General features: G+C 36.5%; 2 protein-coding genes and 1 long non-coding RNA gene across 3 annotated transcripts; 1 reads left to right on the forward strand and 2 right to left on the reverse strand.

Moving 5' to 3' along the window:
• Positions 1-11: 11 nt before the first annotated feature.
• Positions 12-3,787, reverse strand: LOC125469651 (probable ethanolamine kinase). The gene is made up of 11 exons (XM_048567272.1): positions 3,588-3,787; positions 3,252-3,343; positions 2,953-3,059; positions 2,361-2,466; positions 1,887-2,009; positions 1,612-1,703; positions 1,264-1,348; positions 814-919; positions 647-713; positions 450-542; positions 12-367 (listed from the first exon to the last, which is right to left on the reverse strand). Exons 1-11 carry the CDS (start codon positions 3,722-3,724, stop codon positions 221-223), a joined length of 1,155 nt encoding a protein of 384 aa, XP_048423229.1. The 5' UTR covers positions 3,725-3,787; the 3' UTR covers positions 12-220.
• Positions 3,788-6,504: 2,717 nt separating this feature from the next.
• On the forward strand, positions 6,505-9,373 carry LOC125469587. The gene is made up of 8 exons (XM_048567071.1): positions 6,505-6,778; positions 6,882-7,010; positions 7,257-7,372; positions 7,529-7,610; positions 7,810-7,869; positions 7,950-8,057; positions 8,683-8,728; positions 8,997-9,373. Exons 1-8 carry the CDS (start codon positions 6,710-6,712, stop codon positions 9,197-9,199), a joined length of 813 nt encoding a protein of 270 aa, XP_048423028.1. The 5' UTR covers positions 6,505-6,709; the 3' UTR covers positions 9,200-9,373.
• Positions 9,374-9,563: 190 nt separating this feature from the next.
• Positions 9,564-11,235, reverse strand: LOC125469588. Its single transcript, XR_007251820.1, has 3 exons — positions 10,997-11,235; positions 10,463-10,651; positions 9,564-10,344 (listed from the first exon to the last, which is right to left on the reverse strand). It is a non-coding gene; the product is annotated as an uncharacterized LOC125469588 (long non-coding RNA).
• Positions 11,236-11,594: the final 359 nt, after the last annotated feature.

The following is an 11,594-nucleotide window of genomic DNA, read 5'->3' on the forward strand; positions in this document are numbered from 1 at the left end:
GCCTCTCTCGGTTGTATAAAATTCAACAAATTTAATCACGAGTACTCGAAAAATATTACAGAGATCAGATACACGAAGTTTCTGCATTATACAGCAATTCTGGGACCTCCTAAATGCCAATTATTTGTTCATCTTGGCTACAAAAGAATATTTTACGACACTTCCAAAACTGGTAAAAAGAATTGTTTTCCCTACAAATTCATCACATACCGACACCTACTTATTGCGCATTCATGTTCAAGCCGGTCTCAGATTGCGATAGATGTGATCTTGCCATGGAGAAGCATCTTTCCTTCTGCGTTTTGTATTCATTGTATCGCAGGAAGAAATAACCGAGGTAGTCGAAATTGATCGGAGAAAACTTTGCCTGCATACGATTGGCCCGAATTATATCACAAGGATAAATTTTATGGTTTGAGAGGAGAAGCACGATTGGAGTAAGAGGTCACCTGGATTATTCCCCATAAAGCCCAATACAAGTGAGAAGCTAACATATATGTATTTGCCTCAACATACAGAGCTTCAAGATCCCTGTCTGATACCTGTTGGAATCGAAAATATGAACGAAAATTTACAGGGAAGAATATGATCCAATAACATTAACATCTTCATTTAGGGCTAAACTTTTAAATTTGAACCAGTTTACCTCATGTGGATTGGTAGGTTGTATATAATGCCTCAAGAAGTGGTATTGTTCATCCTTATTCGGGCATCTGCATTGACACCATGTTCAACAATCAAACATAATCCCAAGGGATCGCCATGGTATGAAGCTAAAGAACAGGAGATGGATCAAGAAAATAGAAAACATACAAACTGTAGTCGCATTCATAGCCTGCATATTCATTGAAGTGATTCCCGATGTCAAAGCCTCTATAATTGTATGATCCGTACTCAAAATCGATGAAGTAGAGTTTATCTGGAAACTCATCAGAAAAAAAGAAATGTAAGTGGAATCGAAAAACAATGTCACTTTCATTTTACAAGTTATGAACCGAAAAAATTTAATCTATTTTTTCTTTCCCCCCATATGCATGTCCAAATACCATTTCAAGCACCTGGAACCAAAACTACCATCATGGAAATCCCATTCTGTTTCTGACCATCTTGGACATCCAGTAACAATGGCAGGCAAAGGTAGACGTCACAAACCTTGGCAACTATCACAAACAGATATATCGCAGGACTGAATTTTGATTATTCTTTACAAAATGTCTTTTGAGGAGTCAACAATAAGAGATGGTGAAAAGAGGTGTGGAATACCTTCTTCGTCATTAACCATTATATTTCCGGAAAGCAAGTCATTGTGAGCAAAAACGACTGGAGCGTTCAAAAGGCTCGTCAATTCCTGTTCCATTTTCAGGAGAAATGTCTAGGTAAATATGCACAAGTACATTATAGCCAACCAACACAGAAACACCGAATGACAATTGAAAACAAACAAACTTTTTGATACAAACAAATATATTCCTTTATCGTTACATCAATGTATCACTGTCAACAACACTTTTGCATTGCCTTCCAGTTGTCATTGTTATGCCAATTTCTACATACTTCATAAGTTGATTAGAAGGATCGCCAGCAACAGGTAAACAAGGATGGTGGAGATACCTTGAGCTCAATCATTTCATTGTGAACTACACTAAATGAAATGGTGTTATAAACTTTCTGCTTCTCATTGTCGTCAAATTCTAGAGCAGATGCTGCAATCAGGCGGTGACGCAATCATGAGAAAAACTTACGTGTATGAACTGATGTTAAAAAATAATATGAATTGTAAACCTGCCCATACAAAACAGGCCAGTTCCAATCGCCTAATATCAATCTATCTAACCAGACATGTAGAACATAATGTCTAGAGGCGGTGGGTAAGACTAAGAGATAACCTTTCTCAAAGAACTTGAACATGTCAATCCACAATTGAGGTTCCTTGGAACCTGGAATTTCCACTTCATGGAATCTGCGCAGTTCCTTGGCAATATCGGCAGCCAGCTTTGGATTTCTCATGTCTGCCAAGATTGGAATGAGTTAAAATCATGTCAATGGACAGATTCAGTTCAGCAAGAACCCTGAAAATGCATATGATTTATTTCAATGAAAGCGACCTACTGTCTCTGATTGTATACCAGTTTCGATCATCCAATGACCGGACAAGAAAAGATTTTGAAGGATAGAAGTTGGTGAATTAATCCATCTGTTTTATGATGGTCATATAAAACCAGAGAACTCTTGTTATTGTTTATTTGATTTGCTTTTGATTTTCTAACTATGTATACTTTTGGGGCGCATGTGAGTGCCCCCTTGGAGGCCTCTATGAAAAAAGATTTCGCTAATCAAAAAATTATATAACCAGTAGTTACCTGATGGGACTAACGTACGTGCATTGATAAAAGATTGCACCATCCCATTTGCAAAAATTCCCAGTAAATTTGCACCAAATCCTGCAGCCGAGAGGTATTTGATTGCCTGAAGATAATATTCAGTGAGCAAATACAAGTGAAGCATGCAAGTAAAACATCATCAATATTGTAAATTGAAGAGCAAACTAAGTTTAGATGAATAATCCAAATAGACAGAGAAGCATACAGATCAGATATAAGGGAAAAGAAAATGAGAACGTTGAGTATTATCTTAAACGACAAGTGTTTGTATGCCCGTATGTTCATATCCTTCAATGAATATAATTAGGGCTCGTTTGGAAGTGCTTTTAAAATGATTGAAAGTGCTTTAGATGTGAGTGCTTTTGAAACCAATCCTTACTAAAAATGCAAGTGAATCCTGAAACAGCACTTCAATTGCTTGAAGTGCTTTTGGAACCCAAAAACACTTTCACCAAAAGCGCTTTTCAGTCATTTTAAGGCACTTCCAAATGAGCCCTTAATCTTATAAATAGTACCAATACTAAAAGAATTTCATCTTCTACACTCATCATCAAAAAGTTCACAAAACTACCTGCAGTTCGCGTTCCCTATTGATAACATAATCGGTGTTAGGCCCGTACAACCTAACTGTCACAGACACGGTATTTCCATTCTCTTCCTTGACAGTCACCTTCAGCACTGCATGTATCAATGATCAATAACTCAGTTCAGCTCTGCACTGAAAAACGCTCAGAAAAATCGAATGAACAATAACGAATTCAAATTTTTGTTTTTGATAACATTTTCACAAAAGCGATCTTTCAATTGCAAACGACGACTTCTCTTAGCTCATAGAATCCAAACACAACAAACAAGAAGAACAACACTCACGTAGATTTGTGATGCCGCCCGAAACCGTCCCCACGGAGAAGCGAGAGTTCTCCAAATTTGACCATTTCCTAAACAGATCCTTGCACAACTCTCTGCAAATCAAATCAAAGCACATAGCGCATCAAAATTCAAAATTTTTACTTCCAATAAAATATAAGCAAACAGCAAAAATAACAAAACCGAATCCTTTTTTTTTTTTTTCACATTTATATCGTTTCCTGCAATTTATCATCCACCAAACTGAACTTTTTAAAAAGGCTATAAATTTCAAATCTAAAAATCGAATAATTCATCTGAGCTAAGAGCAAGTTGCAGAAAACGAAGAGAGATACTGACATGATGAGAGGCGAGATGTCAGAGAGAGGGACGGAGGGGTCGATGGAGAGGGAAGATGAAGGGATCTGAGAGGTGGAGCAATCAGAAGCTTGCTCAGCTACTTCCATGGCGTTCCAGATGTTCTTCACGGCTCCCATTTCTCTGTGTTTTTTTTTTTTTTTTTTTGCTGAACTTTTTGCTCTAATTTTCAAACGAATCCACAACCGAAATTCCAAAGCTCCAGCTTAACCGCATTGGGCGGGTGATGTGGAATGACCGATTTGGGCTTCCGACAATTTATCTTTTGCCACGTGTCTCCTGTTATGTTAGAGGATCTCGGAGGAGGATTCTCTCTCCTATTCCCATCTCCTTTCATCATCTCTTCTTATACATTACTTTTTGTTTTATTATTTTTATAAAAAATCAATATAAGATGTAGACGTGATTTAACCGTAACTTTTCAAATAGGTGGGCATGGAAATATAGAGAGATTAAGAGGGTAGAGAATCCTGCTCCGTGGATCTCTACGTGGTCCTAGCAAGAAAAAATCCTAGATCTTAACGCGGTGGAATCTATAAAACAATATTTTGCGGCTGGTTTGGAAGTGATTTTAAAGTAATTGAAAGTGTTTTTTGTAATGGTTTTGAAACCAATACTAAGTAAAAAAAAAAAAAGCAAGTGAATTCTGCAAAAGTACTTGAAAGTTTTCTCTCAAAATATTTTCACTCATTTTAAAAGCATTTCTAAACATTACGTTGCGTGGTCAATGACTTGTGTAATTTTGCTTCCAAAAGGAAAATAACATATATTCAAATTACTTGTATAAATTGGGAACATTTGGTTAATTTTTTAGTATTTTATTGATTTAATAATTCTTTGTCAACCCTCGTGATTCAACTACTTGGAATTCATCAACACACGTTACACATCCTTGACTTTATATGAGGTTTTTAGCAAAGAGGAGAGCAACATAAATAACATAAATATAAATAATTATTATATATAAAGTTGTTAAATTCTAAAAATAAGTAATCACATGATTGTAGTTAGAAAAATGCTGAAATATCTTTATAAGTATTCTTTACTTCCGAAAAAATCTATTGATGCGACAAGCTAATCACCTTTTTAAAGTATTTGGCATAGTACTTGACCAATATGGCACGTGTCAAGGATGGGGGTTTGAATGAAAATTTGGAAGCATGTGGTGTGATGGATGAGCTTAAAGTAGCAATAATTGGTTATGTGAGAGGAGTTTCATTCTATAAATTTCATCACATTTGTAATGTGAAAAGAGCTTGATTTTAGAAGTTTCATCACATTTGTAATGTGAACATGCTTAAATAATTATAACATTAGATCGAGATTCGAACTTAAGTGTACAGGTGGAAGTTATATACTATTCTAATTAATTTGGTTAAAGTAAGGGGATGTAGTCAATTTGGATTTCAAAAGATTTTAATAGACTTTTTTAAGTGACAGATTTAAAGGATTTTAATAGATTATACAATTCCATATGGATTTTGACAGATTATTATGGATTTCTATTATAGATTTTTATGGATTTGTAAGGATTTCTTTTTTGACTCCTATAACATAAATTATTTTCTCAGTGCACAATCTGAAAAAGACATAAACATATATATATATATATATATTGATATGGAAATATAAACCAATCAAATATATATTTTCTTTCCTTTTCTCATTTGAATTGTGATTCCTTTACGAAAAATAATTTTAACTAACCAAAACAAGTAGTGCTTCTTAAATCAAATGTCTCAAAACTAACCCTTTTTTCCTCAACAATTGATTAGTTCATAATGTGTTGTTCAATCTAAGTATAGCTTGTGATATCCCACATTGTCCAGGGGAGTGATCCTTATATGTATATTCTCATCCCTACCTAGCACGAGACTTTTTGGGAGCTCACTGGCTTCAGGTTCCATGAGAACTCCGAAGTTAAGCGAGTAGCGCGCGAGAGCACTCCCATGATGGGTGACCCACTGGGAAGTTCTCGTGTGAGTTCCCAGAAACAAAACCGTGAAGGCGTGGTCGGGGCCTAAAGCGGACAATATCGTGCTACAGTGGTGGAGCGGGTCCGGGAAGTGGTTCCCCCCCCGGGCCGGGATGTGACATAGCTACCAATATAAATAGGCTTTGGAAGATGCTTGCACCCTAACACTAACATGGTTACACGAAAAAAGAACAAAAAGCTTGAATTGGCAATAATATTCTTAGTAGTAATTTCCAAGAGTTCAATTAACATGGTAAAAAATTAACACCTTCATATAGAACGCATTAGCATTACAATAACTGATTGTAGCCATTAACACCTCTCGTCAAATCATTACAAGAAACACTATTACACATTCCAAAAAAAAAAAGGAAATAAAAAATTAAAAAAATATTGTAGTTTGCTACTGGTACAATGATGGATGAACGTGAAAGGAAATCACGTTGGCAGGTTCTATGTCTGAAAGAAAATGGAGAGTGAGAATGAAAGATTGAGTTGCAAAATGGAGAGAGAGAGAGAGAGAGAGAGAGAGAGGGGGGTTGAAAAGAAATCATATGGAGATGGAGGTAGGATTTTGTTACGCTTATTTTAAAAACACTTCCAAATAAGTCTTTGTACTCGTAAGTTATCAACTAAAAGTGATTTCACACACACATGTCAGAGTTTTATTAAAAACTAAGTACTTATGAAAAGCGCTTTTATGCTTTTTGTCAAACATAACCAAAAAAAGCTTTCGATCGTAAATGAAATCATTTTCAACCCTTACATGAACAGTTCAAAACAGGCCCATAATCATTGTGTTTATGTTATGGGATTTTGTAGGCCATGGGCCTCTTTATAAGCTGTTTGGGTTTCAAATGGGGCGAAGCCCAATTGTTTTAGGCTGACGGACGAGATAAACCTTCAGTTTAATAACAAGCGGGTCAAAAAACCCGGATTTCCTATTCGGTAGAAAAATTACTGCTTTGAATCAATCACTCCTGTTCTCCCGTCTCCGGCGTCTCTCTCTCCTTCGCCAAAACCTCCGCCGCTTCTCCGCCCAAAGCCTCCACCACCGCTCTCTCACCCTTATTGTCTCTTTTCTCTCTCCATCTCTCTCTGTGTCTAGCACACACAGTGTACACAGACGATGCAGAGGCAGCTGCTGAAGAAGCTCACTCTCCGACCTCCCAATGGACTCACCCAATTCAATCAGCGGGTCCGGACACATTTTCCGCTCTCCCAAGCTTACGTTCCCGCTGAATCTCTCGCTCATAGTTCCATTTGCTTATATATCCATTTCTTGGTTGGGTTTTTTGCAGAGAGAGATGCACAGCAGGAACAAGAAGGCGATGGAGTTGATAGCAAAAGGCTGGAGCGCCCTCAAGGAAGTCGACCGAGTCATCGATTACTGCGAGCTCAACGATCGCCGCCTCATCCCTCTTTTACGGGTAATTAATTAGTTTAATTTCTGATGTTAATTATGTATTTTCTCAAACCCCCATTTGTGAATTTTTATTTTTGTTTATGAATTTGGAATAAATTTTTATTTTTTGATGTAAATTATGTATTTTTCTCAAAACCCATTTGTGAAATTTGTGTTTTTTGTTCATGAAATTGTGATAACTATTTTTTTTTTTTTTTATGTGAGTTATATGTTGATATTTTTGGGTTTTTGTTGTTTGAATTGGTGTCAGGGAGCGAAGGAGAATTTTGAGTTGGCACTGGAGGCTGACAATTCGAATACCCATGCCAGGTATTGGTTGTCCAAATTGCATTTGAAATACCATGTCCCGGGAGCCTGCAAAGCTATGTAAGTTCGATTTATTCGTTGGTTTAGTCGTCTCATTTCGGTGTTTTCTCGTGTTGCTTTTCTGATGGTGGTCTGCATTCCCTACATTACTGCTTGGTAATGCATCACGATGGAGGTCATTTAATTGATACTTTATGCCACTTTTCGTTATAACAGAGGAGCTGCTTTGTTAGTTGAAGCGGCAGATATGGGTGATCCGGATGCACAGTACGAACTGGGTTGTCGTCTTAGAGTTGATGTAAGAATTCTAAGAAATTTGTATTTGAAGTATAGAAGATTTTGCTTTTTGTGTTTATTGGTTTAGCTTTCTTAAGGATAGTTTTATGTTCCCCTAACCTATGAAGTTTAGTGACTCCGGCATTTAAGTTCTCCCCTATTAGTTCACTTTGCTTTTGGTTTATATTACTGAGTTTCCAACTGTTTTGTTTTTTTGTTAGAATGAATATGTTCATTCGGATCAGCAAGCTTTCCATTATATAGAGAAGGCTGTTGACCAGGTATGTTTTCACAATGTAGATGCAAATTGTAATGATTCTGAAATGTTTTCAAAGCCTTACTTGAGCTCGCTATGTTCTAGTTGCATCCAGGTGCTCTTTACCTTCTTGGTTCTGTGTATCTGACGGGAGACTGCGTGAAAAAAGATATTGCCTCTGCAATGTGGTGTTTCTATAGGGCATCAGATAAGGTAAAAGAGCTCCTGCTACCCCCTAGTCGGTTTCAGCAATGGATCATCGATGAGTGATATGCTTGTGGGTGGAAACTAAGTACTGGTGATAGAAAAATGGACATTGTTTAAACTTGAAGTGCTTTAGTAGTCGTAGATTTTTGTTGGGAAAAAAATGGTGATCTTTGAAACGGGGTTTGATATACTTGATAAGCTATTATGACATTTACAAAGATGAGTAAATTAAAATTTTTGTATTTCTTGACTTGAATAGCCCACTTTCTTCCATTTGCAAAATGAGTTTTAAGTTTCGTGATAAAAAACATGGTCGCATTTTTGCTTTGTATATACTGAACGCTTGTTTCTCCAGACGATTTATTAGTTTTAGCAACTCTCTCTCTCTCTCTCTCTCTCTCTCTCTCTCTCTCTCTCTCTCTCATAATTTCACTGATTTGTTAGACAATCAGTTTTTATGAATCTTAATGTCCGCTCCTCAAATTGACAATCTGTTAACTAGGTATACAACATGCTGGTGCAACTGTTTTGCATAGATAGGAGATAGAAAAACTTTTATCACGTACATGGAACCTCAACATTGTTTAACTAGTTCACCATTTTAAACTGTTATTCCTTTTAATATGTGCAGGGACATCCCGGTGCAGCTATAGCATTTGGATCTCTTCTTCCTAGAGGTCTGTTCTTCTAACCACGCCTCTTTTGTTTTACGTATAATTTGATGTCCAATCATAGTCATAGACCGTGTAACTATGAAGGATGATTTGGAGTTTCACTGGTAGTTTTTGGCGATCATTCTATTTATACAAAAAGGGTTCTAAACACCTATGGTATCACCAATTGTTAAAAAAAATGGCAGGGCTATAATTTATTTGTCTGCATACATTTCCTTTGCCAATTTTGTAACGATTTTTCTACTCTTAATGATAAATTTGCATGTCTTAGGTGCTGAAATCCCCGAATCTGTGACGAAGTTCTCTTCAAAGAGGGGTCCTTTGGCCAGAAAGGAAAGTGTAACAGATCCCATAGAGATGGCAAGAGAACGATTCCAGATTGCTGCGAAAGCAGGATGTGATCTTGGACTTAAATGGTTGGAAAGACTTGAGGAGGAAGAGAAACATCTTTTGACCGGATCTGAAATGGCCTGAACGGGGGTAAGTCCTCCACCCGCCGGAGGCCTTACCATAGGTCTAAATTAGGTGAAATTCTTGCATAAGACGCCCTGTAGGATCCATATGTAGAGGTGTCACATACTGATATATGTACTCTAAAATTTGTTAAGCTTCATATTTTACATAATACAAAAACACGTCCAATAGTCATACCGGTCTTCATCTCATTCAACGGCCCCTGAATGCCCACAAAATGCCTCCTCAATGAGGACAAGGGGGTCGTACTCAAAAGTTCAAAACTCAGATTACTGAAAAATTGTAGATGATTACTACGCGGACAACATTCACCAACCAGTTTGTTTCCATCAACCAGTATTGTTTCCAAATTAAAGCATAAATCATATGCTAATTCACACAAACTTTTCATTAAAAAAACACCAAACCGGTCGCCGTTGAATCTTGATACATACATTAGCACTACAAACCACCAAACACAACGACACTTAGAGTTCGTTTGGATGTACTTTTAAAATAACTGAAAGTGTTTTTAGAGAAAATATTTCTGAATTCCAAAAGCAGTTTAAATCCTTTCTACAAGAAGCACCAATTATGTGCTTCTTCCAGGAAGCACTTTTAAGTATTTTTTTCAGGATTTATTAACATTTTTACTAAGAATTATTTCTAAAAATATTTTCACCAAAAACGGTTTTGGTTATTTTAAAAATACATCCAAACGAGCTCTTATTTAATGTTCTAAAAGACTGACACAACTTAGAAATTACAAATGCATTTGTCTCCACTGCATTCTATCTATTAAATCCAAATACTCTTCAGAGGGCAGTTTTTAGTCGCGTAGTCCTTCTCCTTTCCACAACATTCACAAGGACCATATCTAAGTTTTGCTTCTTCTTCTTCAGGTGTAAGTTTAGTCCCAGAGCCAGAGCCTGCAGCCATTCGTTCATTGACTTCTTCCGCCGTTTGTTTGTGGTTCCGTTGTTAAATACCAGCGGATTGACGAGTCCAATAAAACTTCACAAACCGTAAAACAAAAATAATCAAGAGCGTACCTATAGCCAGCCAATACGCCACCGTACCTGGCGGAAACTTGTCCGCAGGGCGACACTCTTCGTAATAAGTTGATGATGAGTCTTGAACCTCTGGTTGTTCTTCTGCCTTGCTATCTGTTTTCACATTGCAGTTCCATTTTAATGTAAGTACAAATAAAAACAAAGAAAAACTAATAAAAAGAGCTTGAAAACTTTAACTTTTAACGATAAGGACAAAATAAAGGCATAATACCATCATCAATTGTGGCCACTGTTTGATTCTGCCCTTCGCCGGATGATCTTGACCCCCCGTCGTACTTGACTGGTGGTTTGGCTTCAGAGTTGAGTGCGCGGCGAATCACGGGAACGGATACGCGGCGGATCATGCTTTTTTCTGAGAGAGAAGAGATGGAGAAGGGGAGAAAAGGAGATATAGGGCATGCTGTATAAAATATAGAGATAAAAATTAAAATCCAAAGCACAAAATATTAAAATGAATAAATAAATAAAATAAGAGATAATGATGGATGGTGGTTCTTGCTCGAAGATAAATTTATATGCTTAGTCGGAACATAAATGGTATAACTGAAGTGCAACAATATAAAAACCATACTTCGAAAATATATTTTCATCAGCCATTTATATTAAGATAGGTAAACTACAGTTCGACCACCTAAACTATTATTCAATAGAAATTGATCTTTTGAATTATTTTTTGTACCTAATCCCATCTCATGGAGTACAAAGAAGCAAAACACAATGTCCGATGATCGGACATTCTACTGACCGGATAGAACTCTTCCGAGATTTCTCGAGACTGAGTTGATATGCGTCCGTATGAAGTATGCCACAATCTGATCCTGTACAATCTCTACCCTGCATGAAGATTGAGTATTTTGTATACATTCTTCGTATTTGGTGTATGCTTTGGACACTGGCAAACATCTTCCCTACCAAATATTAGAAATTCTCCTAGGATATCTGTAATGTATGCCCCATAGTAGGTCCCATTTTTCTACCATTTTCCCAGTCGATAACTATTCATAACTATTACCTTGACGAAATGTTAGAACAAATATTATACAACTGAACCGTTTACATGCTCTAAACCATGTAGGGTTTAGGGTAAAATGTAATATTTTCTATTAGAAAGCGATATTAAGTTCAAACTATTATCCAAGCAACCCCTACATTATAGGGTTCTTAAAAGGTGACTCAATAACGATTCAACATGTTAACAGAGTTTAACGGATGATCCAATAATTACCTTGATTCATTAATAAATTAACTCAAAATTTGTTATTTTCATATCAGATTAACAGGTAATGTAAAAAATTATTAGACCTATATATACATATAACTTTTTAATTGTGAGATCTTGATTT

Source organism: the organism of the source record quoted next, unplaced genomic scaffold (genome assembly GCF_019419815.1).
Source record: "Pyrus x bretschneideri cultivar Hongxiangsu unplaced genomic scaffold, Pyrus_bretschneideri_v1 Contig44, whole genome shotgun sequence".
NCBI lineage: Eukaryota > Viridiplantae > Streptophyta > Magnoliopsida > Rosales > Rosaceae > Pyrus > Pyrus x bretschneideri.